Genomic DNA, 26,111 nt, shown 5'->3' with positions numbered 1-26,111 from the left:
TCCCTTCCCTTCCCTTCCCTTCCCTTCCCTTCCCCTCCCCTCCCCCCGAAGCCGGAGCCCTTCCGACGCCCGTGCAGCTCCGCCTGTGGCCAGGAGGTGGCGGTGCAGCCCCAGCTCTCTGGAGGCTGGAGGCCTGCGGCAAGGCCTGGGCCGAGCAGAGCGACCGGAGCCCCCCGGGGGACTGGCACTGGGTCTGTGTGCAAGACCCCTCTGGAAAAGGGGGGGCGGCTTTTCATGGCTGCATTGTGCAGGTGGCTTGCAGTTCCTCACACTCAGCTTCTCTGCTTCAGCTGTCTCCAGCTGATGACATGCCAGATTGCAGGTTTTTTTTTTTTTTCTTTTTTTTTTTTTCTTTTTTGTCTCAGTAATTTCTGCTACTCGTTTTTATTGTTTTATTGCTTGACTCTGGCTGTCAAGGCATTCTGTTCTTTCTGTGTTCCAAAGCAAACCTCTGTGTATCATTTTACTCATCGTTAAATGTAGATACTACATAGAATGCAGTACTAGACTGTTAATTTCATGTTACATTTTCTTTCTAATATCTGAGACGATAATCTGATTTTATTGTAGTAAGCTCTTTAAGCTTGCTTCCAGTGCGTTTGTAGCAATTTCCATTTCTTTTTTTTCATCTCCTTTTTCATTACAAACAGTGCAATGTATTCAGTTAATTTGGGCATGACATCTCAGTTATCACTTATTTCTTATTCATCCTTACAGCAGTATGCCTTGTCTCTTCCTTCTGGATTCAGTTTTTATTTATACACCTGAGATCTTCCTCCTCTTTGATTTGGTGTGCTCTGCAAAGTTTTATATAACTTATTGTCTGGCAGTGCTCACTTTTTTGCTCTACATTTCAGCCTGGGGTTTCCTGGCTGATACAGTGGTCTTTCTTTTCCTTGTATGTTCACTTTCTCCTTCATTATAATTTCTTTCTTAAGGTAACTGTTCATTGGGTTATATCTGGAACTCCCTCTTAGAAGCTCATTTTTCTTGCGTGGGGCATGGATACCTGAAAGTATGAGTGTTTTCTTCTGAAGCACTCCAAAGCTTTCTCCAGCTTCCCTCCCCCCCTCCTCCCAGCTTTACCTGTCCTTTGCCAAACACTTTTGTACTTAGTTTCTTCCTTTGTGCTGAAGCCAGATGTAGAGTTTTTGAGACCATCTCTTAGCTTTCTCTCCTCATTTTTCAGTTTCATTTGTCATGTCAGCTTCAACACCAAATACTGAGTTCCTTTCAGTACAATGCAGCAATGAGCTCCTTCCCCTCTGTGCCTGTGGCAGGACGTATATCCGTACTTTGACTGCGTCCCTTTTTGAGCTGAGAAAACTTGCTCTAAGGCAACTCAAACGTACAAAAAATGCCTTTCATGCTGGCAATAGCACACCTTTTTTCTGCTCCTAGCCTGGCAAACATTTACTCAAGTTTTCCTATTCAAGATCCTTTTTAGCTCTAGTCCCATTTGCCCTTAGGCTCCTCTCTCATCTGCATTAGTAAATGTCTTCATACCTTTCACTCTGTTATTTTAATATGCTCGGGGAAACATATTAATTCTTCTGGTGCTCAGAATAATACTAAGTAACTAGATTTTCTAAACTGAAGAAACAAATAGATGTTGTGGAATACCTGAGCTGGAGTGATGGCTAACATAGGAGGCATCTCAGACACTTACTGGGTAGAAGAAAATCAAGGAACAATTGCAAGGGCAGAAACTATACAGAAAGAATAAATAAAGGATATGTTGATGGGACAATAGCATAACACATTAAAGAAAAATAAGTCAATGTAAATGATATATCATCAAATGAAATATATTCCTGTTGGATTAAAATTCCACTCCCTAATAGGGAAATCATAATACCAGGACTTGCCTGTGAACTTTCCGAGCAGAGTGCTGATGGTAAATATGTCATGCTAAGGGGCTATGAAGGTAGAAAGCAGAGGAATAAAGAGACACTCAGTTATATCCATGTTGAATAGGGGCCATGACTAGGAGAGCTGCAGAAATGGCATTTTGCACACTATAAATGACTGCTTTGGGGAAGAAACTAACCAGAAAACCAAAAAAAAAAAGAGAAATAACATTACAGTTCAGAAAGTTCCTTTGGAAAGGCCAGTCGGCAAAAATAACGATGATGTACAAGTATCAAGTATTCCTTCAGGAGTAAAATAATCCACAACAGTAACATTCAATTTATAAGAGAAAGTGAGGGATGCTATTAAAAATAAATTTAAAAGAGTAACCGAAAAGGTTAAATGCTTAAGGCAGCACAAAGATTGTTTGAAGATGCTATATTAGAGGCTCAGAGCAAACATACCTAACAAAATAAAGACATTTAAAAACATCCCAAAAGTCACCATAGTTAAAAGGCACAGTAAAGGAAAATATTAAAATAAAGAGCCTTCAAAAAGTGGAAGTCAGCAATTTTCCAATTATTAACCAATGAATACCCTATAATTTAAAATTGAACATGGTAGCAGAGGAATGGAAATTAGTAAATGTGAACCTTTTAAAGAGCTCCTGGAAAATACAAACCAGCCACTCTTATTTCCATACTGAACAAACTGGTAGAAGCAAATAGAGAGTAAAATGATTAGATGCATAAAGAACTTTACTCATAATGCTGAAGACTCAGCATATTTTTGTGGAAGGAAGCCGTTCCTCAAAAGCCTGTTGCAGTTCTTTGAAGGAGGCAGCAAGCACACATGCATACAATCTGCTTGATGTAAGATGCTTGGATTTACAAAGAGATTTTGACAGAGTCATTCACCAAGGATTCTTAGCTTAAGTGATGAGTATAAAAGAAAGTCTTCCCAAAGAGTAACAGTTGATTAAAGATGGGAAAAAAATGCTAGCAATAGTTTTAATTTACCCACTGGAATCCCACAGATTTTGTGCTGGGATATGTGCAGTTCAACACATTCGGAAAAGTTCTGAAAAGTAGTGGAAAAAGTCGTGTCAGGGCTCATACAAAACAGCATTGTCCTAAGTGGTCAAAGGAAAACTGGCTAATAAGAAACTATGAGAGTATTTTATGGTTAAGGGTGAATAAGTGACAAAATGATAGATGAAATTGTGCATCAATAAATGCAAACTGTTGTAAAAACCCTGATGATCTCTGAATATTTACAAGCTCTTAGATATTAACATTTAGGAAGGAGGTCAGAGTTCCATTGCACAGTTCAAAACAAGAATCATTTCAGTATTTAGCACTAGTCAAAAGAGCAAACAACAGACTAGGAACTGCCAGAATGGAGACAAAGGAAAAGACAGAAGTCACACTTACACCACTATGCTGAAGTATATAGTGAATCAGGATATGTTGACCACTTTATGCAGTTCTAGTTAATTCATATCACAAGAGATAGACATCATGGCTAAAGGTCTGGAAGTTCTGCATGAGAAATGACTGAACAACTGAGGATACTTCAGCTGAGAAGAGATTGTACTAGATTGGACTAGATGATCTTTCATGGTCCCTTCCAATCCCTAATATTCTGTGATTCTGAGAAGAGATTATTCACATGAGGGATTATAATGGAGGAAGATTAAATCATGGAAGCAGTCAAGAAAATAAATAGGGAACCGTGATTTACTGTTCCCAGGTTATGGAAATTTGGGGGCATCAAATATAATTGTACAGCAGTAGGCTTAATGTAAATAAATTGGATCACTTCTTCACACAAATCATAAATTAAACTGCATAACCCATTGCCAGGAGGTATTGCAGGAGCCAAAGACAGAACAACCAAGGTAGGAAAAATTCTCCTATGGGAAACCAAATGCAAAGAAACACACAACATACAACCCCAGAGGTCCTGAAACCTCTGATTCTTACACACAAGGCTGCTGAACTATGTAAGAATGCTCTCAGCCGCTTCTCTGTATCATCCCAAGATACAGGCATATATGGATCTTTGGCTTTACTCAGTAATTATACTCTTCTTTTGAATCTAGCTTTCCCAACTGCAGGGAGAGTAATCTAGATATCTGCTATACTACGTATAGTACCAGGCTGCAGTATACCTGCCTTTCTCCTGTGGAAATTTTTCTGTTCACTGTTAAACAAATTCCACAGAGAGAAACTGGTTCTTGTAGTCCAGAACATCACATGGATAGTGGGACAGCAGCGAACCAGATACAAGGCCCTATTCAACTAAATAATTATCTTCCAGAACTTTAGGAATTACAGCTACAGATATCTAGAGAGAGAAAGCATATCACAGACCCAAATCCCTGCTCCAAAACAACAGAAGGAAGAACTGATGCAGAGAACTGAATCTGTGTTTCAAGCAGTAACTTGACTCAGGGCTATTCCTGACGCTCTGATCCAAAAAGTGATGGTGATCAGACAATGTTAAGTGAGACTACAGAAACTGCAAAATTAGGAGAGGCAGTAACAGTTAGAGAATTCTTCATCCAGTCATACCAGAAGGTTAGTCCTTCACTGTAATGAGCAGTGGAGAAAAACTTTTTGGAAGCAATAAATTATTACTTTCCAGAATTAACTAGTCTAAATTTTTTGACCCACAAGAAAAGGTGCTATTCAGGATGTGGTCTGGAATAATGCGTGAGACTCAGTTCAAGAGGCAGCACTGGAAGAGCCATTTTGTAATAATGCTCACAACACAATTTTAACCCTGTAGTGGGAGAGAGCATCTAAATAAATGTAGCACATGGATATTCAATGTCAGGAAAGGTAACTGTTTAAACTGTCCAATGTGCAATAGCAGCAAAAAAAATCGATGAATGCTAGTCACTGTCAGCAAGGCTACAAAGCAGAAAGCATCATTTTGACAGTCTGTAACACCCTGGTGCCCTGCCTTGGGGGCTGTGTGCAATTGAGGTCTCCATATCTCAAGAAGGACATAGTGATGTTTGAGAGGGAGAAAGACCACTAAAATTACCAAGAGATTGTGCATCTGCCTTATGAGGAGAGACTGAAAAGGCCACGGTCTTCAATTTGGACAGGAGAAGGGGTGGGGAAGGGGCTAAGATGAAGGCTTGGAAAGCTGTGAACACAGTGACTTCACTGAAGGTAGGACAGCAAATTTACCAGTGTAAAGCACCAGAACTAGGTGTACTTCATGAAATTAGTAGGAGATTGGTTTAAAATAGACAGTGAGTTTGGGCACATTCATGTACAGTAGATCCAAAACAGATACAGAAAGGAAGAAGTAGAGAAATACTCTCTTAACATCCCTAATTGTCTGTGCTGTGGGAGGACAAGGGGAATGCACCACAGGTAGCAGTTTGGGCTGCTCTCCCTAAAAAGCATCTGCTACTGCTGGGGACAAAATCTAGGTTAAGTGGAGCATCATCGGACCTGGTAGGGCATTTTTTACATTTTCAATAAATTAAGTGATACTCATAGACAGATGTGTCCAGGAAGCGTCAGTGTTGGCAGACAGGCAGTTAATGCTATCTGTATGTTGAACAGCAAAGTAAAGGCAAGAGGATGGGGCGGAAGGTAAACCACTAAAATGAAAACGGATGTCTATAAGGGTGAAATGAAGAAGAACAGCAGTGCATCTTTATCATGCAGAAAAGAAAATTCGAGTTACTCAGTATTTTGGAAATGTGTGTTTCTGTGGTGTCACCAGTCTTTGTATTGGTAGTCACTTTTTTCTCACCTGTATGTACCAGCTAGAACTTGGTCGCAATCTATCAGGATAAACTTCTCCAGAACCTGGCCTGCAAATTTCTTGCCTGCTTTGCTGTAATATGTGTCTCCACTCAGACATCTTATGCGCATGTTCTGAAACCAAAGAAAGTAGAGATGGTAAGGGGAGGTGTGTTGAACAAAACTGAAATATTTCCCTATGCATCAATGATTAGACTGTCTCAAGCAGAAGCTCTGGTCCTAGAGGTAGAATATAGCAAGGCATAACACTATTTTCTGACTTCTACATACGAAGTATTTTGGAATAATGCCTGTTTATATAAAATAAAAATTCCAGCAAATATTAAAAAGCTGCACTTAGGTAACAATCCTGTTTCTAAAAAAAAAATATAATAATAATAATAATAATAAAAGAATTATATGATCCTACAGATAATTTCCGAAGTATGTAAGGCTATGCAGTTTCTTCTAGGTTATTGCTAATATTTTAAATCAAATTAAATATGCTCTTCTGTTTTTATACAGTGACAGGCTTGCTCAATATAAAAGACTGACAGAACAGTATACATACCTTTTAAGAATGTCCTTCTACCAGTATATTTTCAAATAATATTAAGTTTCTGCTGCTGTACTCAGGTGAAACCAACCTGATCCTCACCTCTTTTAAAGACTGCAAATAACTTCTCTGATCCAACTTCAGCCTGTAGAACCGATTGCCCAGTTCAAAATAGGAAACAAGGCTCCCGGTGTCCAACAGGAGGCTCTTTCATAAGGTGAAATTTTTGCCCACAATAAAAGTTATTTGCACCTCAGCTGGGGCAAGCAGAAGAGGAGACCAGCCCCTGGAAACAGTTACTGGACTGGTCTATATAATACAGTGCCAACAAAACATCTCAAGTGTAAAGAAAGATCCCCAAGGCTGCACGTACGGGGGCCTGCCAGATCATCCCTTCTGCCCTTCCTTGCCAGCTCATGACCACCTGTAGTGGCCTTGGCACACCAGGAGCTGTCACAAACTGTCCCCACCTGCATTTGAACAGGTGGATTCCTTCATGGGCAGCTCATCCCTGCTTGGCAGCTCATCCCTGCTTGGCATCAGTACCCCAAAACGTGAAGACCTGTGGCAGCAGAGGTATGTATGGGTGGCACAAGATGATGGGGCTGTTTTGCCCCTCCACAGAGGTGGGTACCATCTTCCACCATGCTGTGGATTTCAGTCTGGCCAAACACAGCATTTTTTATCAGCCACTGCCAGGCTGAAACAAAGGACACAAATACTTTTCATTTGCCTGCAGACGTTCTTCACAGGTCACAGACCCATAACCTCTCCCTGTTGCTCCCCAGAAGCTGCTTGTGAAAACGGCTGTGCTCCCTTCTCCTCCCCCTCTTCCCTGGCAGGGTGACCATGAATGGGCTCATGGGGCTGCCTGTACACAGCCAGGAACCGGCTTGCCCAGCTTCTGGCCTCATGTGTAGCTCATGGCACAGAAGTTGTGCCTCAGGGATGAGGAGCTGGAGGCAACCACCCTGCGGGAGGCCCAGCTGAGCTCTGCTCCTGCCAGCCTTCCTCTTCCATCAGAGCCCCTGGAGGCAGGAGGTTGGATTCACAGAAACATCTTCTGGGGAGCTCAGGGCAGCAGGTCAGGAAGGGCTCGACTCACACGTCATGCTGAGGAAGTCTCACCACCCACACAATGTCCACCATTGCCTTCAGGGCTCCTCTAGGCAAGTGTCCATCTAACCCAACACTATCTCTTGCTGTAGGCCATGGCAGCTCTGGAAATCATTTATGACGCTGCCCCCTAATATTGCTGAAGCCTCTGTTTTCTGCTAAGGGAAGATCCTGAGCCTCTTGTGGCTTGTCTCAGTGGGCACCCCACCTGGACCTATTCTCTTCTCCACATATTTGTCAAGTCTTCTCTTGAGCTCCTTGAAAATTTTAGCAGGGACAGAGATGAAGTTTCACAGTCTTTGCACTTTGCACTTGGCTCTCATTCGTTACCTTCTTGCAACCCAAAACATGTTCTGATTTGTCACCCATTAGAAGGGATGAAATCTTTCCCCATGAGGACAGTTAGGCATTAGAACAAGATAACTGGGCAGGTTGTGCTTCTCCATGCCTGGAAATTTTCAAGACCAGACCAGATAAGGCCCTGAGCAACTCAGTCTGACCTCCCAGGTGACCCTGCTTTGAGCAAGAGGTTGGACTTAATGACTTCCTGAGGTTTCTTCCAACATGAATTATTCTATGATACTATGAAATGCCATCACAAATTGCTGAAATAGAGGAAGATACACTGGAAGCTTGGGGAGGTGTTCACCTAATCCTGTTGCCATTCAACACGGGTACTTTTTTCTTCCAATGCTGAGGTTCTAGTGGTAATTCTCAATGGGAAGAGCCTACTCTCCCCCTGTGGAAGTTAAAACCACTCCAAGTAAGGGTTATCCTGTAGATTTATTTCCATAGCATATCTTTACTCCCTCTCTCCTTTCCAAGGCTGGGTGAGTTTCTGATACCTGGCTCATTTTTTCCATCTTCTTCTTCTCCATGGCAATCCAGGCTGTGAATTGTCCAGGCAAGATGAGAATCCTGCAGTCTTGCAGGAAAGCCAGAACAATGTGTATCATTCTCACTCAGTTTAGTAGTTTTAGATTTAATAGAAGGTAATTTGAAAAAAAAAAAAAAATCCAAAAATTTCTTGCTGTGACCACTGGCAATTCTTGATGAACTACTGCAGGATTTCTTGATGCTCAGCAGTAAGATTTGACACAATTAAGCTCACAGAATGTTCTCAAAAGTAAGAAGCTACAGGAGAAATTGTCCCATAATCCTCATTAAACTCCATATTGTCACCAATTTTTTACAAATGGAGATTTACCATCATGTCCGGTCTCAACTCAGAACCAGGAATAAAATAAGTACATTAATTCCACTTAGATGTGAATATCAATCATGTATGTTAATGTACTGCTTAAGATGCAGAAGCCTAAGAGGGACTTGACATTGAAACCTGTGGATGAGTCACTGAATGGGTGAGGCAAGTGTTAATTAGCCATTAAAGCACAAGACATGACATCAGGTCTAACAAAGAGACATAGACATCTCCATGGATGTAAACCAATGTTAATATTAAAAACAGTGGCCATACTTTTGAATAAGAAGCAAACAAAATAAATTTTGGAGAGGTGGAATTTATCTGGATCCACTAGGTGATTTCAATGGTGCTGTTGAAATGTTTATGAAACCAAACATGCTCCAGCATGAAGCAGTTTCCTCTAACACTTGCTATCTCAACAGGCAGGATGAAATGAGGTTGGTTTGTGATTAACAAGAAAGGACAGTGTGTCACCAACATGAGAAGAAAAGGATGCATGTCTAAATTAATCTTTGTGCTGACAGGTTAAACATTATAAGAAATTAAGACATTTGCAACTGTTTCTATTTTGAATGCTGTAAAACATTATTTTTGCATTTTTCCTGGATGAGGGGAAAATCTATGAAACAGATGGCTGGAAGTCTATCAGCCTCATCATTCTAGGGAAGGCACCCAATGCAGAGCATAGCCCCTAGGTGTTGGCCTTGCAGAACTAACAAATGATATCAAAAATCATCCTCCATTGGTAGGTGTTAACCAGAAAGGTTATATGGGGGACAGCATGCCACTGGGGTAAATTTCCGAGTCTGAGAGTTCCCAAGAGAGCTTGTCTCACTGTTACATTAATTTTTAATGTTTGCCTGCTCGGGGTACCTCACAGCATTGATGATGGACACCCCAAGGACTGGGAAATCAGGCTCTTCACAAATCCCTCATGAAGCCAGGTGTCAAACTGAATCACAGGCATAGAAGTAAATCCTGATATGACATTTTTAACATCTGGTTTTATACTGAGTCAGTGCCATAGGGCTAGGAGGAAATGGTATATTCTGTGTCAAGACATCCCAAGGAACGTGCTACTCTCCTTCCCCACGCAGCTGAAGTGCAACACACTACAGCAGCTCTGGCCAGAACCTAAAGCTGAGCTGAGGGGTCTGAACTGAGAGAAATTTAAATCTTGCAATTCAGTGTCCTGGGGAAGGGACTAAGAGGGCATAAGGAGAGGAGGTAATATAGGTCCATGTGAGCAGAATTTTTCTGGTCTACCTCTCTCATCCTACACGCACCAGGTCCTAGAGACCAGTCAGAGAGAACAGAACAAAGAGTTCATGTTTTTTATAAATTCCAAGACTCAGTTGTTACATCCAGAGTGTGATTAAAAACTTACTGGAAAGCTGTCCTGAGTAAGAGCCATTTTATTGCACATTTCCACAAAATGCTTCAAGTACTCTTCATCCAGGATCAGGTAAACAGGGACATGCCGTCTGCTTGAGGTCTCCAGCAGGTCACACAGTATTTCCATGTCTGTAAACAGATCCATCACAATTGCTATCACCTAGCCAGGAGAAGGGGGGTGGGGGAAGGGAGAGAGGTGTGGGAAAAAAAAAAAAAAAAAGACGAGTGTTGAAACTTCATGCCCAAGTGAATTATACTTCAAACCATGAGTTAAGTAGTCAAACTTCCAGACTTACAGAGTATCAATGGTCACATGAGTTGAGATATCTTCTGGACCTTTGTATTTAATAGTCCTTTAGTCCTTACCCCACCATGGCAGATAAAATCACTCTTAATGACTATGAAGACATTCCCTGTCCTGCTACCTCCTGCCTCATCCATCTGTCATTCACAGAAAGAAATAGCTGAAAGGGTAATGTATGTGCACAAACTCTCAATGTCATTGGTGCAACAATTATGTATTCCCCTAAGCAAATGCGTCAGAAACATAGCATACAAACAGGAAGAACTGAGACTGACCAAACTCATGATTCAGTTCAAAGAGTGATTCCATAGATGACTAGCATATTAATCTCAAGAAGCATCATTTCTTCATGAAGTACACGCTGACAGGTAAGGGAGAAGGTATGTTGCTCAAGTATGTATATGCCCTTTTTTCAAGATCACATCCTATGGGCAACTAGACAGAATTATAGAATAATGTGTGGGAAGAATCCTTTCCCTTCCCTGCTGGTGGCAGTCCTGCTAACACAGCCCAGTATGTAGTCAGCTTTCTTTGGCGCAAGGCACATTGGTGATCTCTTCCCAGGACCCCAGGTCTTTCTTCCAGAAAGCTGCTTTCTAGGCTGTTGTCCAAGTGCATCCTGCCGTAGGTAGTTATTTCCTCTCACATGCAGGACTGTGCATTTGTCTTTCTTTTCTGGAGTTTCCATCAGCCAAATTCTCTGCTAACATCCCTCTGAACAGAAACCCCACCTTCCAGCACATTAACTGCTCTTAATATGGTATTGCTTGCAAGCCTCCTCAGGTTGCACTCTATGCCATTAGCTAGGCTTTGAACCACCTGAGTGCAGTGATAAAGCCATTCTTTTTTTTTTTTTTTTTTTTTTTTTTTTCACCTATCTTGTGGTCCAACTATCCAAACCATGTCTCACCAGTTTGGCTGTAAGTAGACTATGGGACACCACGTCAAAGTCTTTGTTAAAGTTAAGGTTCTCAGTGTCCACTGCTCCTCCTTCATCTACACGGCCTATCATTGAGTCACAGAAGGGAATCAGGTTGGACAGGCACACTATGGCTTTCATATTCATATTTTATTCGTCATTTACCTGGATTTACCTTCCACTTGCTCCACACTTTTTTCCTAGGGAGTAGGGTGAGGCTAACAGACCTGTAATTCCCTGGACTTTCCTTCTCGCACTTTTTGAAGATGGATGTGATGTTTGCCCTTTTCCAGTCATGAATAACTTCCCCCAAATGCAATGACATTTCAAAGATGTTCAGAAAGTGGCCTTAATGATGACATCAACAGACTGAAAGAATCTGTCTCATAAATAATGTGGAAAAGAACATACACATCATTATACCAGGGATTGCCCTCACTGGGTCAGAAAGATCAAGTGGATAGTCTTTTTACAGGCAATTGGCAATTGCCCAGATCTCAGGCTTTTGTGACAAAGATGAATCATTAACTGTCCAGTCATTTTTTGGCAAAGAAACATAGCAGGGCAAATATTGTCTATGAAGCCCTTGGAATGCACTACCGATGTGTTTTCATAGAAAATGAAAAATTTCAATTTCAACACATAGAAAACTGACCAATTGGAAAGCTCTTCTGAGTTTGACCTGCCTATAAGCAGATAGATATTTTAAAGCATGTTAGTAAGAGTAACCATAAAGAGACAGTTGAGAATCCTAAGGGTAGAAAGAAGGTATAACACTAAAATTAAACAAACAAACAAAACAGATTTTTAAAAAAGATTTGCAAGGGAGGGGGTTTTAAAATGGAAAGAAAAAAAAATCAATCAAACAAACAAACAAAACAAACAAACAAAAAAAACACAAGAGATAGATAGAATAAAGAATACAATGGCAACCCATCCCATGGGTTGCCATGGGATGCATTCTTGAATTCCCAATGCATTCTTGAAAAAAAATAGAAGGAAACCACAGACAATAGAAGGTTTGTCTTTACAAGAACCTAGTACAAGTGAGTTGTCCCACAACTAGAAAATTTATATTACAGTATGACCTGCAACAAGGACAATGGATCAAGGGAAATCAACCATAAGTAGACTAAAATATAACTGGAGAAGCTGTTCCACTATTTCTCAGAGAGACATTGCCTGCAGACAATATCAGGAAGGCTATTACTTGGATCAGGAAGGGACTGCTGGGGTCCATCCTTTGGCCATCACTATAGGGTGACATCTTGTACACAAAAGGAACCATCAGGATAGCACTTGCTGAGCTGAATGATTAATACCAGGCCTGATGCACTTCACCCAAGAGTTTTTGCAGAGCTATCTCATAACCTAGACCAGTAACAGTTAACTCTGAGAACTCAGGGAAGTTGACATCACACTGAAGAAAGTAAAGTAGTGAAAGATATACAGACAGGCCAGCTTCATTTCAAAAGCTGAAAAAATACCAGAATTAGTGATCAATAACTTTAGTTTTGGTCCTTACCATACGTTAACACTAAATAAGATAACTGTTACTTGTAAGTTGCATGCTTAAGTAGAATTTTGAGTTTCTCCACCTACTAGAGAATCACAGAATGGCTGAGGTTGGAAGGGACCTCTGAATATCATCTAGTCCAACCACCCTGCCAGGCAGGATCACCTAGAGCACATTGCACAGGATGGCATCCAGGTGGGGTTTGAGTATCTCCAGAGAAGGAGACTCTACAACCTCTCTGGGCAACCTGTCCCAGTGCTTGGTCACCCTCCCAGTAAAGAAGTGCCCCCTCATATTGAGCCAGAACCTCCTGTGCTTTCGTTTGTGCCCGTTGCCTCTCGTCCTGTCACTGTGCACAACTGAAAAGATACTGGCTCCATCCTCTTGACACCCTCCCCTCAGACATTTACACATATTGATGAAGTCTCCCCTCAGTCTTCTCTTTTCCAGACTAACTAGGCCCAGTTCCCTCAGCCTGTCCTTGCACAACAGGTGCTCCAGTCCTCTGATCATAAGGATGCCCAAATATATACATCCCAAAAGCTCTGAGTTTTGGAGTGACTCTCCAATGGCCTTCTTTTCGCTGCTACTCAATGTTTGTGCCCTGCACTACACTTTGCACACAAAATCCACAACATAGCATGTTCGTGGTGCTAATCATGCACCTGGGAGAGTGGGAAGCCTGTTTCCAAACACTTCTTCTGCTTCTGTTAGATCATGGCCATGAATACAATTCTCAAACAACCCTATGGAGCAGACCATGTAGGCTGAGCTTCCCTCTGCTGCTTCTGCTCAGCTGTTCCTCTGTAAATAAAGAGTTAAATGCAGAGGACAGCAGTGAGGCTGACTTTCATGTGTGCAGTGGTTCAGACTTTAAAATAGGAGCCGGCTGAATCATGTTCACAGGTTAGACACAGAAAAATGTTGAGGAGCTGTCTTGCTATCCTTGGATGTGAGGACATATCCATGTCTCTGCTTCATAGGTTGGACGGAACCTCTGAAGACTGTCTAGTCCAACCCCCCTTCTCAAGCAGGGTCAAGTAAAGATGGTTGTCCAGGACTCTATCCAGTTGGGTTTTGAATTTTGAGTTTCTTGTACTGTGAAGCCCAGAACAGGCAAACTGTCCCAGATCGCCTGCTTCCCAGTAGCTCTCCTGTGTGTTTTCATGAACAAACTGCCTCTTTCCAAGCCCACACTCATGGTCCAAGTGCTGATCGAAGGCAGCTGCCATAGACAGAACAGGGTCTCACTGGCCTCCCCATGCCATCATGCCCAGTATTCAGTTTGTCAGGCTGGTTCCTCTCAGCCCTGCTGTGTTCTTACAAGCCATTGGAAAGACCGTCTGCACCAGGACTGCAGCAGAGGTGGACAGCAATGCTATCTGAGTTCTTGGGGATTTAGCCCTTTTGTGGATTTGGGGGAGCACCTTCCTGGAGGGTGTGAAACCAGGCATCCACACAGGACACAAGACAGCTGTCAGAAAGTAACAAGTGCTTTCAACAAGCTCCTCAACACACACTAAAAACCATTCCTACTGCCCAGGCCAAAATCATGTGTCCTTCACCCTCTCACCCTGGCAGATATAGGCTTCAGAGCCTGACTCCAAAAGGTACTTTTCATGGCCTTTGTTGCTATTGTCTTCTTAGAAGCTTTATGATGCTCTCATAAATTATTCCCCCTTCCTGAAATCCCATCATCCAGCAGAGTCAGTCCTGGGAGCACCCTGAAGTTATCCAGAAGCATTTTCAACTTTCCAAATCAAAACTATCGCTGGGTTGTCAGCATTAGGTACTGCTGAGACCTACATAAAAGAGCAGGACTTCACCCTGTCTTTCCATAGTAGCCTTCAGCCAAAGACCAAGGGTTACAAGACCAGGCAATTTAGCCAAATGACTTTGATAGGCCACTCATTCTTTAACGAGGAAGAACCAGGAAAAAAATCTATAGCCCAAGCCTTGTGTAGAGCCCCAGGCAAGTCCCTCTCAGCTACATTTGCCTCTTGATAGCCCAGCTCATCTCAGGCATAGTTCCTGGGGCAGGCTTCTCTCTGGAGACAATCTAAACATGCCTTGAAAAGTCAATATGATGGACTCAAGAGAGACTGATGCTCCTTTGGCTCCAGACCCTCCAAGCACAGAGGCACCACATGCACCTGAAGGGCACAGAAGGCCACACCAGTTTGCATTTCTCTACCAGTGCTCACAGGCTTTGGCAGAGCTTGGGGTTATTGCCTGCCCCAAACCAGCACAGCCAGTCTGTAGTACTCACTGTAAGAGGGATATAGCTGAGCAGGTGCTATTACAGCTTTGTATGGCAGCATGGGGACACCGTGGCACCCAGTGCTCTGGGCTGGGGTGCAGCCAGCTGCCAAGCAGATCTGCATCTCCTGGAAGCATTGCAGCAGGGCTCTGGTGTAGTTGTGGGAGCAGGCACCCCAGGCAATGGGACATCAGCTTGTGCAAGCTGGGTGGAGCCCCATGTGATAGTCAGACTCATGTTTTCTGACATGGGTCTTCAGTTGGCATCAGGAGGTAGAATGGGTGCTGGCCCCATTCATGGCCTCCTCCCATGCAGTCCCTTCACTGGAGAGATTTGGGTAGAGTTGTTCCTGGTGGTGCTGGTGTGCACCCACAGCTGATGTCAGGGGAGAAAGCTGGCAGCCCCTCACACACTGTGCATTGCAGTGGGGAGAGAGGGGAGGTTGTGCCCTACTACAGCCTCCTGCAGTAGAGGAGCAGGTACCTGTGGAGGGTCTGCTTGTACCAAGTGTGGGTGCCACAGGACAACTGTAAGGGCCAGTCCCCCTGATAAACAAAACAGGTAGCTTTAATAATAACATCAGCTAAAACCCAAAGAGAAGATGTCTTGGGGGATGAAGACACTGGAAGTCTTCTCCTTGAAACATCCTAAGAACGTATTGTGACAGAAGTGAGGTCTGAACCCTCAAAGATAATTTCCAGCAGCTCTCTGCAGCAGTGGAAGTTAGGTACCTAAATACCATCTCCAAATCACACTCCTGGCAAATCATATCTCAAGTTTAAAAGCATTTAAGCAACTCTGGGCTTACAATGGTCCCTGCATGTCCAGGGCCCAGCCCCTTGGCCTCAGTGTTGGAGCTGTGAAGCTGGGGCTGGCTCAGAACCTCCCCGTTCCTCACCAAGACACCGCAAAGACACAGCTGTTCTACAGGCTCTAGAAAATTGACACCTCGCCATTGTAGGGTTAAAGCAAGATGTTTTTGGATCTGCTTCTGGAGACTCACAATTCAACAGTTACTGCAGTCATCACTTTGGGAATTACAGCACTTAGCAGCACCCTGCTGGGGTTGCCATCTGTCTGGTTTCTAACCAGCACAGCTGGTTTTACTGGTATTTGCCAACAGCAGCGTGGTTTTGGTTATTACTATAGTGTTGCCATTTGCAGCAGTACATTGCTTCTCTGGGGGACCATCAAGGACCCTTCTACCATCACTTGCAAATGCAAACACCCAGCGAGTGTCAGAGCTGTACAAGAGGGGCAAAAGAAGAAGTATGGACCCTGCCCCTACAGTTGGATAGCTTGGAGCTCATCCAACAAAAGTATAATTATAATAGTATTATCAAGTGAAGGCTAAGGTGTGGCTGCACTGCATCTTCTTATGTCTGCAAAGGGAAAAGCTCAAATCTGAAAATACATCTTCAAAGACAGCTGGTTAAATACAGTAAATTAGAAAAACAAACCACACCAGGAAAAGGTACCAATAAAACAAATGCCCATTTTGATAATTTGTCAGTACAAATATGCTGTTGCAAAATATGTCAGCTGATGTTGTTCACTATGACTGTACAGGAGAAAACAGCAAACAACATTTCAACACATGCTTTCCGGTCTACCAGACCCATGAAAAGCATTCAGAGATCTCAGCATCTTTCCTACATCTCACTGGCACTGTTTCACTCTTTTATGTTACCTGTAAGCACATAGGAGAACAAACACTCTGAAGGAGGAATATGAGGAGAATTTAAGTCTAGTGGAGAAAATATTTGCTAACTATTGCAAAATAGGAAGCTGGTCTCTGTGCAGTTGCTACTGGCACTTCAGGCAAAAGATGTTTCTTACCTTTGGTTGCTCTATTGATATTAAAAAACATACAAGTAACATCCTTGTGGATGGTTTGAAGGGCAAAATGACTGGTTTGAAGAGCAAAATGACTCAGTAACTACTTAAAGGTGTGTAACTGGGGTTGTGGATGAGCTGGAACTGCTGTTAATCACTGAGTTAATCATGGGAAGCATGTCCAGAGCTGCTAACACAGAAGCCAGTAAAACACCAGTAGGGAACCGATAAGATGATTGAAAACTCATTATCACATTTCACACAAAAGCCAAAAACATTATGTGAAAATCCCCAGTCTGAAGGGCTGAAGATCATCAGTACTTTTTTAAGCCAAGCAAAAATAAAAAGCTCAAAAAGTACTTAGAGCACAATAAAGCACCTGATATCCAAGCAGCCTCTCTGCAGCAACAAGGAAGTTCCTCTGAACCGAAAAAGCAGCAGGATAGTTTTCACATGGTTTAAAGGATCAAAATATCATCAGAGATCCGGGACGTGCTAAGAAACAAGGGGACATTTCTCAGTAGTCATTTACTTTGTGCATTCTGCCATGACCGTCTTAATCCCCGCTGCTGAAAAAGTGTCACAGGATTTATCAGATCATTTAAAATGTTATAAGCTGGCTGCCTGCAAGGACAAACAAAGCTTTTTGTTCGTTACTTCCTGGAAAAAACTTCCCATATGTGCCTACAAGGCTCAATAGAAATTCAGGCATTAAGCAATAGCTGCTTACAACTGAGCCTACAACTGAGCCAAAATGGCCTACCGTTGGATAAAAATTGAAGATGTTCATTTTCTTCATGTCATGCCTGAATTTCAATTATATGTGGTTGCTCAACAATGTTACAAAGCTACACAGCAATTTGAGCTGCTGCACGGCCCCAGTTTCATCTGCTGAGGATGTCATAACTATGTTTGCTCAGTTCTGTGGATGGTGGTATAAGACAACACTTTCCTTCAGTCTGCCTGGAAATGACTTGTGTTCTTGACAAAGCTAAAGTCCAGGCCTATCAATTCTTTAGTTCCTACTTTATGTACTAGGCAGTGATGCATTTAAGGAGTGACTATCAAGTTAAATATAAAATTACTAGAGCGATAAGAGAAACTACCTATGAGCTGACCGATTAAAAGTGAACTTTGCACTGAAAGTTAACTCAATATCCCTACACTATTGGAATGAAAATGCATGAAAACAAACAAAAAAAAAAATGGAAAAATTGAAAAGAACCACGAAGAGGACAAAGCTAATGAAAGCTGAAAATGTGTCTGAGTTGCTGGTTTAGTACACAGTACAATGGCAAAGTAAAAAGAAGCAACAAGTGAGAAGCAAAAGTCAGTGAGTATATCCACGCCAGTATTATGCTTCATACACCAGTATGGTAGTTGTCCAGTTATGATTACATCCACGGGCTGGCAATCACCACTCAGCAGGAGCTGTGTGATGGGGCAAAGCGGGCTAATCTTACTCATCCTCAGAGAGACATGATGATGTATTCTAAACTATTTCAAACCACAGGCAGGGATTTTCAGCCCCACAAGTTTACTCAGGTCCTATGTTCTCCCACAGCAACTCACCAGTGCCATCCTTTTGCTCTGCCTGACATGATATCCAGGGGTCAAGGCCAGCCCTGGCCACGCGGACTCCCTGGAGCAAGGCAGAAGGGCCAGTGGGTGCACGACTGCTGCTTGAGGACAGCTAAGCTTTAACGCTGTATGCCCTGCCACTTGCTCCAGGCTTTGGTACCATGCTCTGCATACCCACAAATACAGACAGACGCAGAATGCCTTAAAGCATATTGCCTGGATGACATGAAATCTGAGGTGGAAAGAAATTACAGGAAAGGAAAGGAGCAGAACAGTTACAGATGTGCTAGAGAAAGAGCAACCACATCATGCCAGAAATCTAGACAGCAGCAGCAGCTTGGAGCATTTGCTGTACAGCTGTAGGACCGGCCACCAGGACTTGGGGGCTGGAGAAAAAGACCCCGCGGGAGGGACACAGCTCTATACATACCGTCCGTGCCCGGCTGATCAGAGACCGGAACAAATCCTTAATGCTGTTAGCTTTGTTTCTTTGGAAAATCACAGTGGCTTGAGTCTGGCCAGACACTGTGAGGAGTGGGATTCCTGGCCACCCCAGCTCCAGCTCAGGAGGGTGCACATCAGACATGAGTGGGAAGTAGGTGCCAGACGTTAGTTCGGAGCAGAGGGAGGACCTGTCTCCAGTATCTGCATCACCAGGGTCACCCTCCTTGTCTTTCATTGCATTGAGTTCTGGATAGCTTAGGTTTCTCTGGTGGCTCATATACTCCATGTCAAGGGTGGAAAGAAAAGGCAGCTCCCGTTCCTCAGTGATGGCACTCAGGTAGCCGCGTTCCCCCTGCTCAAGAAAGGCATCAACAGCAAGCCTGGCTGTTTCACTGTGCTGGAGCACCAGGGGGGTGGGTTCCCTCCACCACGGCTTCTTCAGCTGCTCCAGGCGGTTCCTTAGTGGCCCAGACACCCCTTGCTGGCTCCCATAGCGGTGGAACTGGGGTTTCACCTCTACTGCCAGGTAGTTGAACATGACCAGAGCTATTGATGCTAAGAAGAGCCTCTCCAGCCGTGTTAGTCCTCTGGCTGATTCCAGGTATTTTCTGTCCCTTTCCTGCACTCCTGTGTTCCTCCCAACAGGTTCCTTCAGGACTCAGCATGAGCTCCACTCCTCTGGTTGGAAGTTAATCACGAGGTACAGCCTCCCACCCTAGGGGAGGAGCAGGCTCTCAGCTCCCTCTCACAGCTCCGCCAGCTGCACACCTGGTAACTGGGACTTAGGAGTATCCCTTTTGCAAGGGGAAGAAGATCATCTCTTCAAGCTGCTCCTTCCCTTTCCCTGTAACTGATTCATGAACTGCCCTCCCTTTCTCTCCTGATAGGTCCCCACCTTTGGCCAAGCATGCTCTAACCTGTTTTGTCTCTCATTGTGCTCTCAGTGGAAATACAGATGTTGAAACTTGTTCCTGCTTGAATTTTGTTCCAAATCAAACATGCTTCTCACTGGCAGTTATAATGAAATACATATATCCCAAGTGGGTAACGAGACTTGGGCAAGAAACTAATTCATCCTTGAAACATAGCTCCTGTTTAGCATTTCCTGGGAGACTGGGCTGCTACACTGGCGCCCAGCAGGGAATCCAAACCACCATCTTTTTGTTATCACAAGGCCATGGTATTTGTCTGAAACACAGCAGGAATCTTAGCACAGTTCACATCATTAGATACCACAAGAGCAATAGCTCATATGGTCTTTTAGCATCTCCCTGTAAATTCCTCAAGGAAGGGACAGTGCAAACCATGTCTGAGTCTGGTGCAGTGTGAACAAAGATATTGTCCACATGCCATGTAGTTGGGGAGTAGTTAATTCCAGTTTTCCCAGAAGTACCATTAAGTTATTTTTGGAAAAAAACATACAGACAAACATTAATACGGGATCTAAAACTGTGTTAGAAACGCACCCAGACCACAAGAAAAATTGTGCACAGGAGGAGCACAGAAGTCCCCAGACTACAAGCCAGACCTCCCCCACGCCACTCATCCCACTTACCCTGGAGCTACTGAACTCCACAGAGGCTAACCAGAGAATGATATTAAAGCACAGCATGAAGAACTGGCTGCATAGCTGATCTAACCAGCTTGCTTTTTATCTGCAAGTCACAAAAACCCTGTAGATTAAATTCATCCAGGCTAAATTAAGTCATCAAAACGCTAAATGTCTACTCTCAAATAATCAGCAGGCTATAGTCAATGGAGATAGACAGCTGTGCCTAAGTGTGAACCAGCGCATTAAGATGCTGGGTTCTAAGTCATCTGTGATGAATCACGTCCCAAAGGACTATCAGTCTCTATCGACTGCAGCTAGAGTGGGATGACTAGTTTGGATGAGCTGTCTGGTCCTTAGACTGCTGAAATCAGAACAAACTCTTACTGGGACTGCACAAACTGCAAGAACAGAAGCAAAAGCACATTTGATTAGAAAATTTGAGTTGCCTGTCAGAGCTGTGCTGCAATGTAGCCAGCAGCAAGCAGGTGCAGAGTTTGCTGCTGTGGATAATAGATCTAGGACAAAATTGTAACAAAGCTGCTGGAAGGAAGTTTTATAGGTGTGAATACGTGTTAGAGCAGCTTAAAGAATGACATTAACTTAAAATGGTGACGTGAATAGCCAAATTAAATGTAAGGAAATTTAGGGGGAAAAGGAAGAAGTAAAGAAGGAAGGAAGGAAAACATTTGATGGTTCTTTTTCTCAAGATGCGCTGTCAGGGTGATAACATTGCCCTAGTGATAACATAAAAAAGGGCAAAATCACCCTTCTTTTTGCCTTTCTAAAGACCTAAAAGGAGCATAAACTTTTAAAAGAATCACAGAATGGCTGAGGTCGGAAGGGACCTCTAAAGATCATCTAGTCCAACCACCCTGCCAGGCAGGATCACCTAGAGCACATTGCGCAGGATGGCATCCAGGTGGGGTTTGAGTATCTCCAGAGAAGGAGACTCTACAACCTCTCTGGGCAACCTGTCCCAGTGCTCGGTCACCCTCCCAGTAAAGAAGTGCCCCCTCATATTGAACCGGAACCTCCTGTGCTTCAATTTGTGCCCATTGCCTCTCATCCTGTCACTGTGCACAACTGAAAAGAGACCGGCTCCATCTTCTTGACACCCTCCCCTCAGAGATTTATATACATTAAGAGGTCATGAGATGTGTGTTTTCTGCTAGATAAGCAACTGCTTCTGGTTCTGGAAAGGGATTTCCACTGTCTCCAGTTAGTGTTTGGTTGTGACCTGCTCTCTCTCCAGTAATTTCTCATGGACCTCAGCACATGAAAGCACCTATGATGTAAACCTCTCCATCCAAGCTTGTCAGCTTGGGCTTCTTCAGTGTTGGTCAGTGGAAAGAGGCAGAGCTTTCCTGGGAGTCAGCTCACTGCAGCAGACATCTGAAGCAGGTAAGATGAAATGTACCATGAAGGTGCTTCTCTCTCTGCTGGAGAGGAGAGCTCAGGTTGTCAAAGTAAGTGACAGAGGTTTACCATGCAGACATCTAAAATTAGATGAGATATATCCTGTTCCTGTCTGGGAAACAGATGTCTATAATTGGTACTCCTCAGTCTGATCAGCCAACACAGGATGTGGGAATCACAGCAGATAATTTCTGCCAGCTAAAAGGATCTTATCTGGAAGTGTTGTCTACACTTTCTGTAATCAGAGAGAAAGGGGAAAACTCCCCTCTGGCTAAACATGCATATTGAATCCCACTTCCAAGTGAATGTCTATAGACAGCTGTACCTTGGCTGATACCTGGGCTCAGTCAGGATCTGAGCATTAGGCAATACCTCGTGCTCTACTACAGATGTTCTTGGAGCTCACCAAACATAAACATCTTACCAGGACTTTCCACAAAATGTACCTGCTGCTTCCTCTTCAAGCGCAAGTGGGAGGGAGCCTGCCTCCTCACTCCCTAATAGCACAGGTTTTGGAGACCATGCACCCAGGAACACAGGAAGTCCAACATCCTTCTTTCACCTCTATTTCAGCACTGAAATTCACGTCCTCCACCACAAAACGTGTTTGGTGTTCAAACACATCTATAGGCATTTCTGGAATTTCATAAAACCCAGAAACGTTCCACTGAGGAGAATTCAGTGGCCAGATATAGTACAGCTAGATGGGAAAAATCTGAGTTTTGGTCACTGCTGCTCTGTGCTGAACACAGCAAAAAGCACGTTCAGATGTCTCTTCCTTCTTTCCTTCCAAAGGAAATACACAGAAATGGAATTGGGCACTGTAACATCAGTGGGTCTAGTTATCAGCAGGAAGAGGATATGAAGGGAAGGATGTGAGACAATGACCAAATCCACACGGGATGCCCCACTTTGACAGGATGTGGAGCAGCCCAGGATACAGGCGGGTGGGATGAGGTATGAATGAGAGGCAAGTGGGATGAGGTATGAATATGAGCCCCGCTCACTCCTTTTGTCAGTGACGTAACCATTAATGAAAGCTTTGCATTTGCAAGATTCCTTGCTTCCTAAATATGCATGGAGGTGGCTCTTACCTCCTTGAAGAGCTGCAGTAGTATGCCAACACCAACAGGACCCAGTCTCAGCAACATGTTGCAGGGTCCTCTTACATGAAATACCTGCACAAGAACAGGGCTGTAGCTATTTCTATTGTTTACACCAGTCCGTCCCAAGTCCCTCAAGCAGGTCTGTTGCCACATCCCCTAAACATCCTGGGTGCAGCCACTGAAATGCACTACAAAAACACAGGATCATGCCCATGTGAGCTCCTGCTCTGCATTCCCAGTGGAAAGATGAGGCCCAAACTTCTCTTCTGCCCCACGAATGAGCAGAGCAAGCTGCTGAGCAGGTTTAATGACTGCAGGCAAAACAAGTACTCCCTCAACATGTTCAGCAACTTCAAGAACGTATGTAAGATGTGCAGGACGGTTAAAAACACCTGAAGAGGGGAAGCAGGAAAGAAAATCTCACCAGAGGAGTCTGGGAAGGATTGTCATGCAACTGGCCCACCAGCACCAGTGGGCAAAACTCCTTTGCAGGCACAGTAGAGAGGTGGACACTTCACAAGCACAGCACAATTGTCTAAAGCAGTAGAGCCTAGCACTCTCATGTTGAGTGTCAGGGTCTTTCCCATGTCCTTGCCAATTTTCTCAGGCTCCTGTGCAAGCTTCTGGCCTCTCCTCAGCCTCTTGGACCTTCATGAAAAGACACAGTGCTGAAGCCAGGCTGTGCAGATGCAGTATGCCCAAAGGTGAAAATACTGCTCCCCAAGGCATGCCACAGTGGTAGTACTGTCATCCCAACTGCTAGAAGAGGTGTTAAGTCTGTCCTTAGATCACCAAAGGCCCAGTCAAGCCTGACACACCACTGTTTAGCAGCTGAGAAACAGACAGAAGTTCTGATTGCAGTTCATTGTATGAAAGACTGTAAGAGAGATGAAACAAAAAGCGGCAAAGGTGAAGAGGCAGATGGGGAGGGCAGAAGCCTATACATTTGTGGCACAACTGTATTAAGCAGAAGAATTAGAAACACACTCGGTAATTTCTAGGTATTATAAACATTTACCACTCCCAACATTGTTATTTTCACCTTCCTGGAAGAAGCCACACACAGTTCAGCTCAAGATGGGTGATGAATTGCTCAGCATACCTGTGCAGTGGATCAGTAAACTTCTCCACTCACAGCAGCACTTCAGCACATCTCTGGGATGCATAGAACCTGTTACACGCTCAGGATTAAACTTGTCCTGGAGAATGCTACAAGTAAACTGCACCAAGTCTATGCTGATAAGAATTACTGAATGAAGCCCTCCTTTGTAAGGCTTTGGAGACAGGAAAGTATCAAAGAACATGGGTGTGGGTCACCAGGGTAAGTCTGTACTGGTATAGCTCCCATTGCTTCTCAAAGTGGTGTCATGCAGAGACGTATACCTCAGGGACTACGCTTGCAGAACCAGTCACCATCCTCTCCCAGCTGATGGTTCTCCTCCCATGGCTATTCTTAATCTACTCTACATTCATCCAGTATAAAGCTCTAGTGGAAAAATTTGCTCTTTGTCTCCAGTTTCTGCTTACCTTATTTGCCAAACACAAAGCAGTATAAGTGAGACAGGTCAGTGGTTAAGTCCCACTGCTATGTCAGGAGCCACAGTTCTGCCCTGAGGGTTTGGTGTGGCAGGAACATGACTAAAAACTACACTTTGTGGAAGGTGAGGACAGGTCTCAGAAATCTGGGAAGTGGTAACTACATTTCAACAGGGCTGAGACACCATCAAGGATGTTTGTGCTCTTAGTGCTTTAGCTGTATTGAGAAGCAAGAGAAAACTATTAGATTTGACTACAAAAAAGGTGTGTGAACGCAGAAACAGAGGTAATGACATGAGCTGCAGAAAGACATGTAACCACCAAAAATACACATTAGGCATCCAAGGGTATCAGATGATTGCTCTGCACCCCAAAACGTCTCCAAATATCACTCTGGAGTAAGAGACGTCCCCAGTTTGACCCTGCAGGCAAAAGCATGAATTTACATTACTACTGGTGCACAGGAGCAGAGAGGGAAAGGAAGACACCAAGGGTAGGCCTTTGTTTTCTGCTTGCAGAAACAAGGAAGCCACAATAACCTAGCTGAAATAATGAGTGCTTCTGAGAGTTTGTGTCTCAGGATTTTTAGCCACAGTTGGGAGAGCAATTCCTTTGGAATAACCAGTAACATCCAAATTCTGTATATGATTCAGGATATCACAGGTTGGATGATAAAATGCTCGACATAGCTCCTTTCAGAGGAAGCAGATTTCCACTTATATAGACTTAAAACTCAGTAAGTGCCCCCATGCTGAAGCAAAAAAGAATTGTCCATAAGCAAAATACCATTGATTATTCCCTTTGCAAAACCCTGAAAACTAGAAAAGATGGCCTTTGCAGTATTTGTTTAAAAGAACTGTGTTTTACTGCACTTGGAGCAGTTGTGTACACAGGAATCACTTAACTGCTACCCACTGCTGCTGTAATGCTTGCAAAGTGCAGATTATGCTACTGGAAATGTACGCTCTCAAGGACTCTCAAGTCTCGTTGTAAAGATGTCATAAGATGTAGGCAATAGCATATTTCTAGCCTACTGGCACGCATCAAGATTTAGAGGAGTCATTTTACATCCAAATGCTGTCTCCAGGTAATTAATGTCTGGGAAGCAAAGTCCTGTGTAGTCTTCCATGCATTTTTCCTCTTTATCAGAGATTACTCATTTCATACAGTTTCTATCTTCTAGGTCTGTAACAATCTTCTAATGTCTTAACGTGCCCCACATGGTTCTGTCCACACCGTGACTGCTGGCTCAGCTCTGTAACAGAGGGGTGGTTGAAGGTATTTTCTGGAGCAAGCAAAGAACCATGACCATAGGTCTTTCTATTCTCATATTAATAAGCACAAAAACAGATGCCAACAACCACAGTCTGGCACCATATTTCTGAAGCCTCCTGCCCATAAACTTAGGAAAGCTTTAGTTTTGACCATTTGGCTGTTCCATAACCATGCTACTAACGGCACTGCCATCCACAGACTAGCGGTCCCATGAATGCTACTGACTTGCTGGCTCCGCAGCATCAGTGCCACGGACACCGCATGATCTCTGACCTGTGTGCAGCACCATGTCCTTTGGGTTTGGTGGTGTACACCCAGTCCTGTGTCCCCATGGCATGAATAACATGAGTCCAGGTTTAAATTACATAGCAGGAAAGGGGTTAAAGTTTAAATGACTGTTTTGTATATGAATTAATGTATGTAGCTTTGAGCCAAAATATCTACCATTAATTTTTCCACCTATTTCAGGAGCAG

General features: G+C 43.6%; 1 protein-coding gene across 1 annotated transcript in view; it reads right to left on the bottom strand.

The window, feature by feature from the left end:
• Positions 1–22,871, bottom strand: part of FAM83C (family with sequence similarity 83 member C) — a 27,332-nt gene extending 4,461 nt beyond the window's left edge. Inside the window, exons 1-5 of the mRNA XM_035344147.1 lie at positions 22,815–22,871; positions 22,270–22,387; positions 18,739–19,409; positions 9,885–10,052; positions 5,632–5,756 (exon numbers count right to left, since the gene is read on the bottom strand). Of these exons, the coding sequence (XP_035200038.1) occupies positions 5,632–5,756; positions 9,885–10,052; positions 18,739–19,409; positions 22,270–22,387; positions 22,815–22,871 (1,139 nt within the window). The remainder of the gene's footprint in view (positions 1–5,631; positions 5,757–9,884; positions 10,053–18,738; positions 19,410–22,269; positions 22,388–22,814) is intronic.
• Positions 22,872–26,111: the final 3,240 nt, after the last annotated feature.

This window comes from Oxyura jamaicensis, chromosome 20, assembly GCF_011077185.1.
Source record: "Oxyura jamaicensis isolate SHBP4307 breed ruddy duck chromosome 20, BPBGC_Ojam_1.0, whole genome shotgun sequence".
Lineage (NCBI taxonomy): Eukaryota > Metazoa > Chordata > Aves > Anseriformes > Anatidae > Oxyura > Oxyura jamaicensis.
The sequence above is the reverse complement of the archived record's forward strand: the minus strand, read 5'-3'. Positions and strand labels throughout refer to the sequence as shown.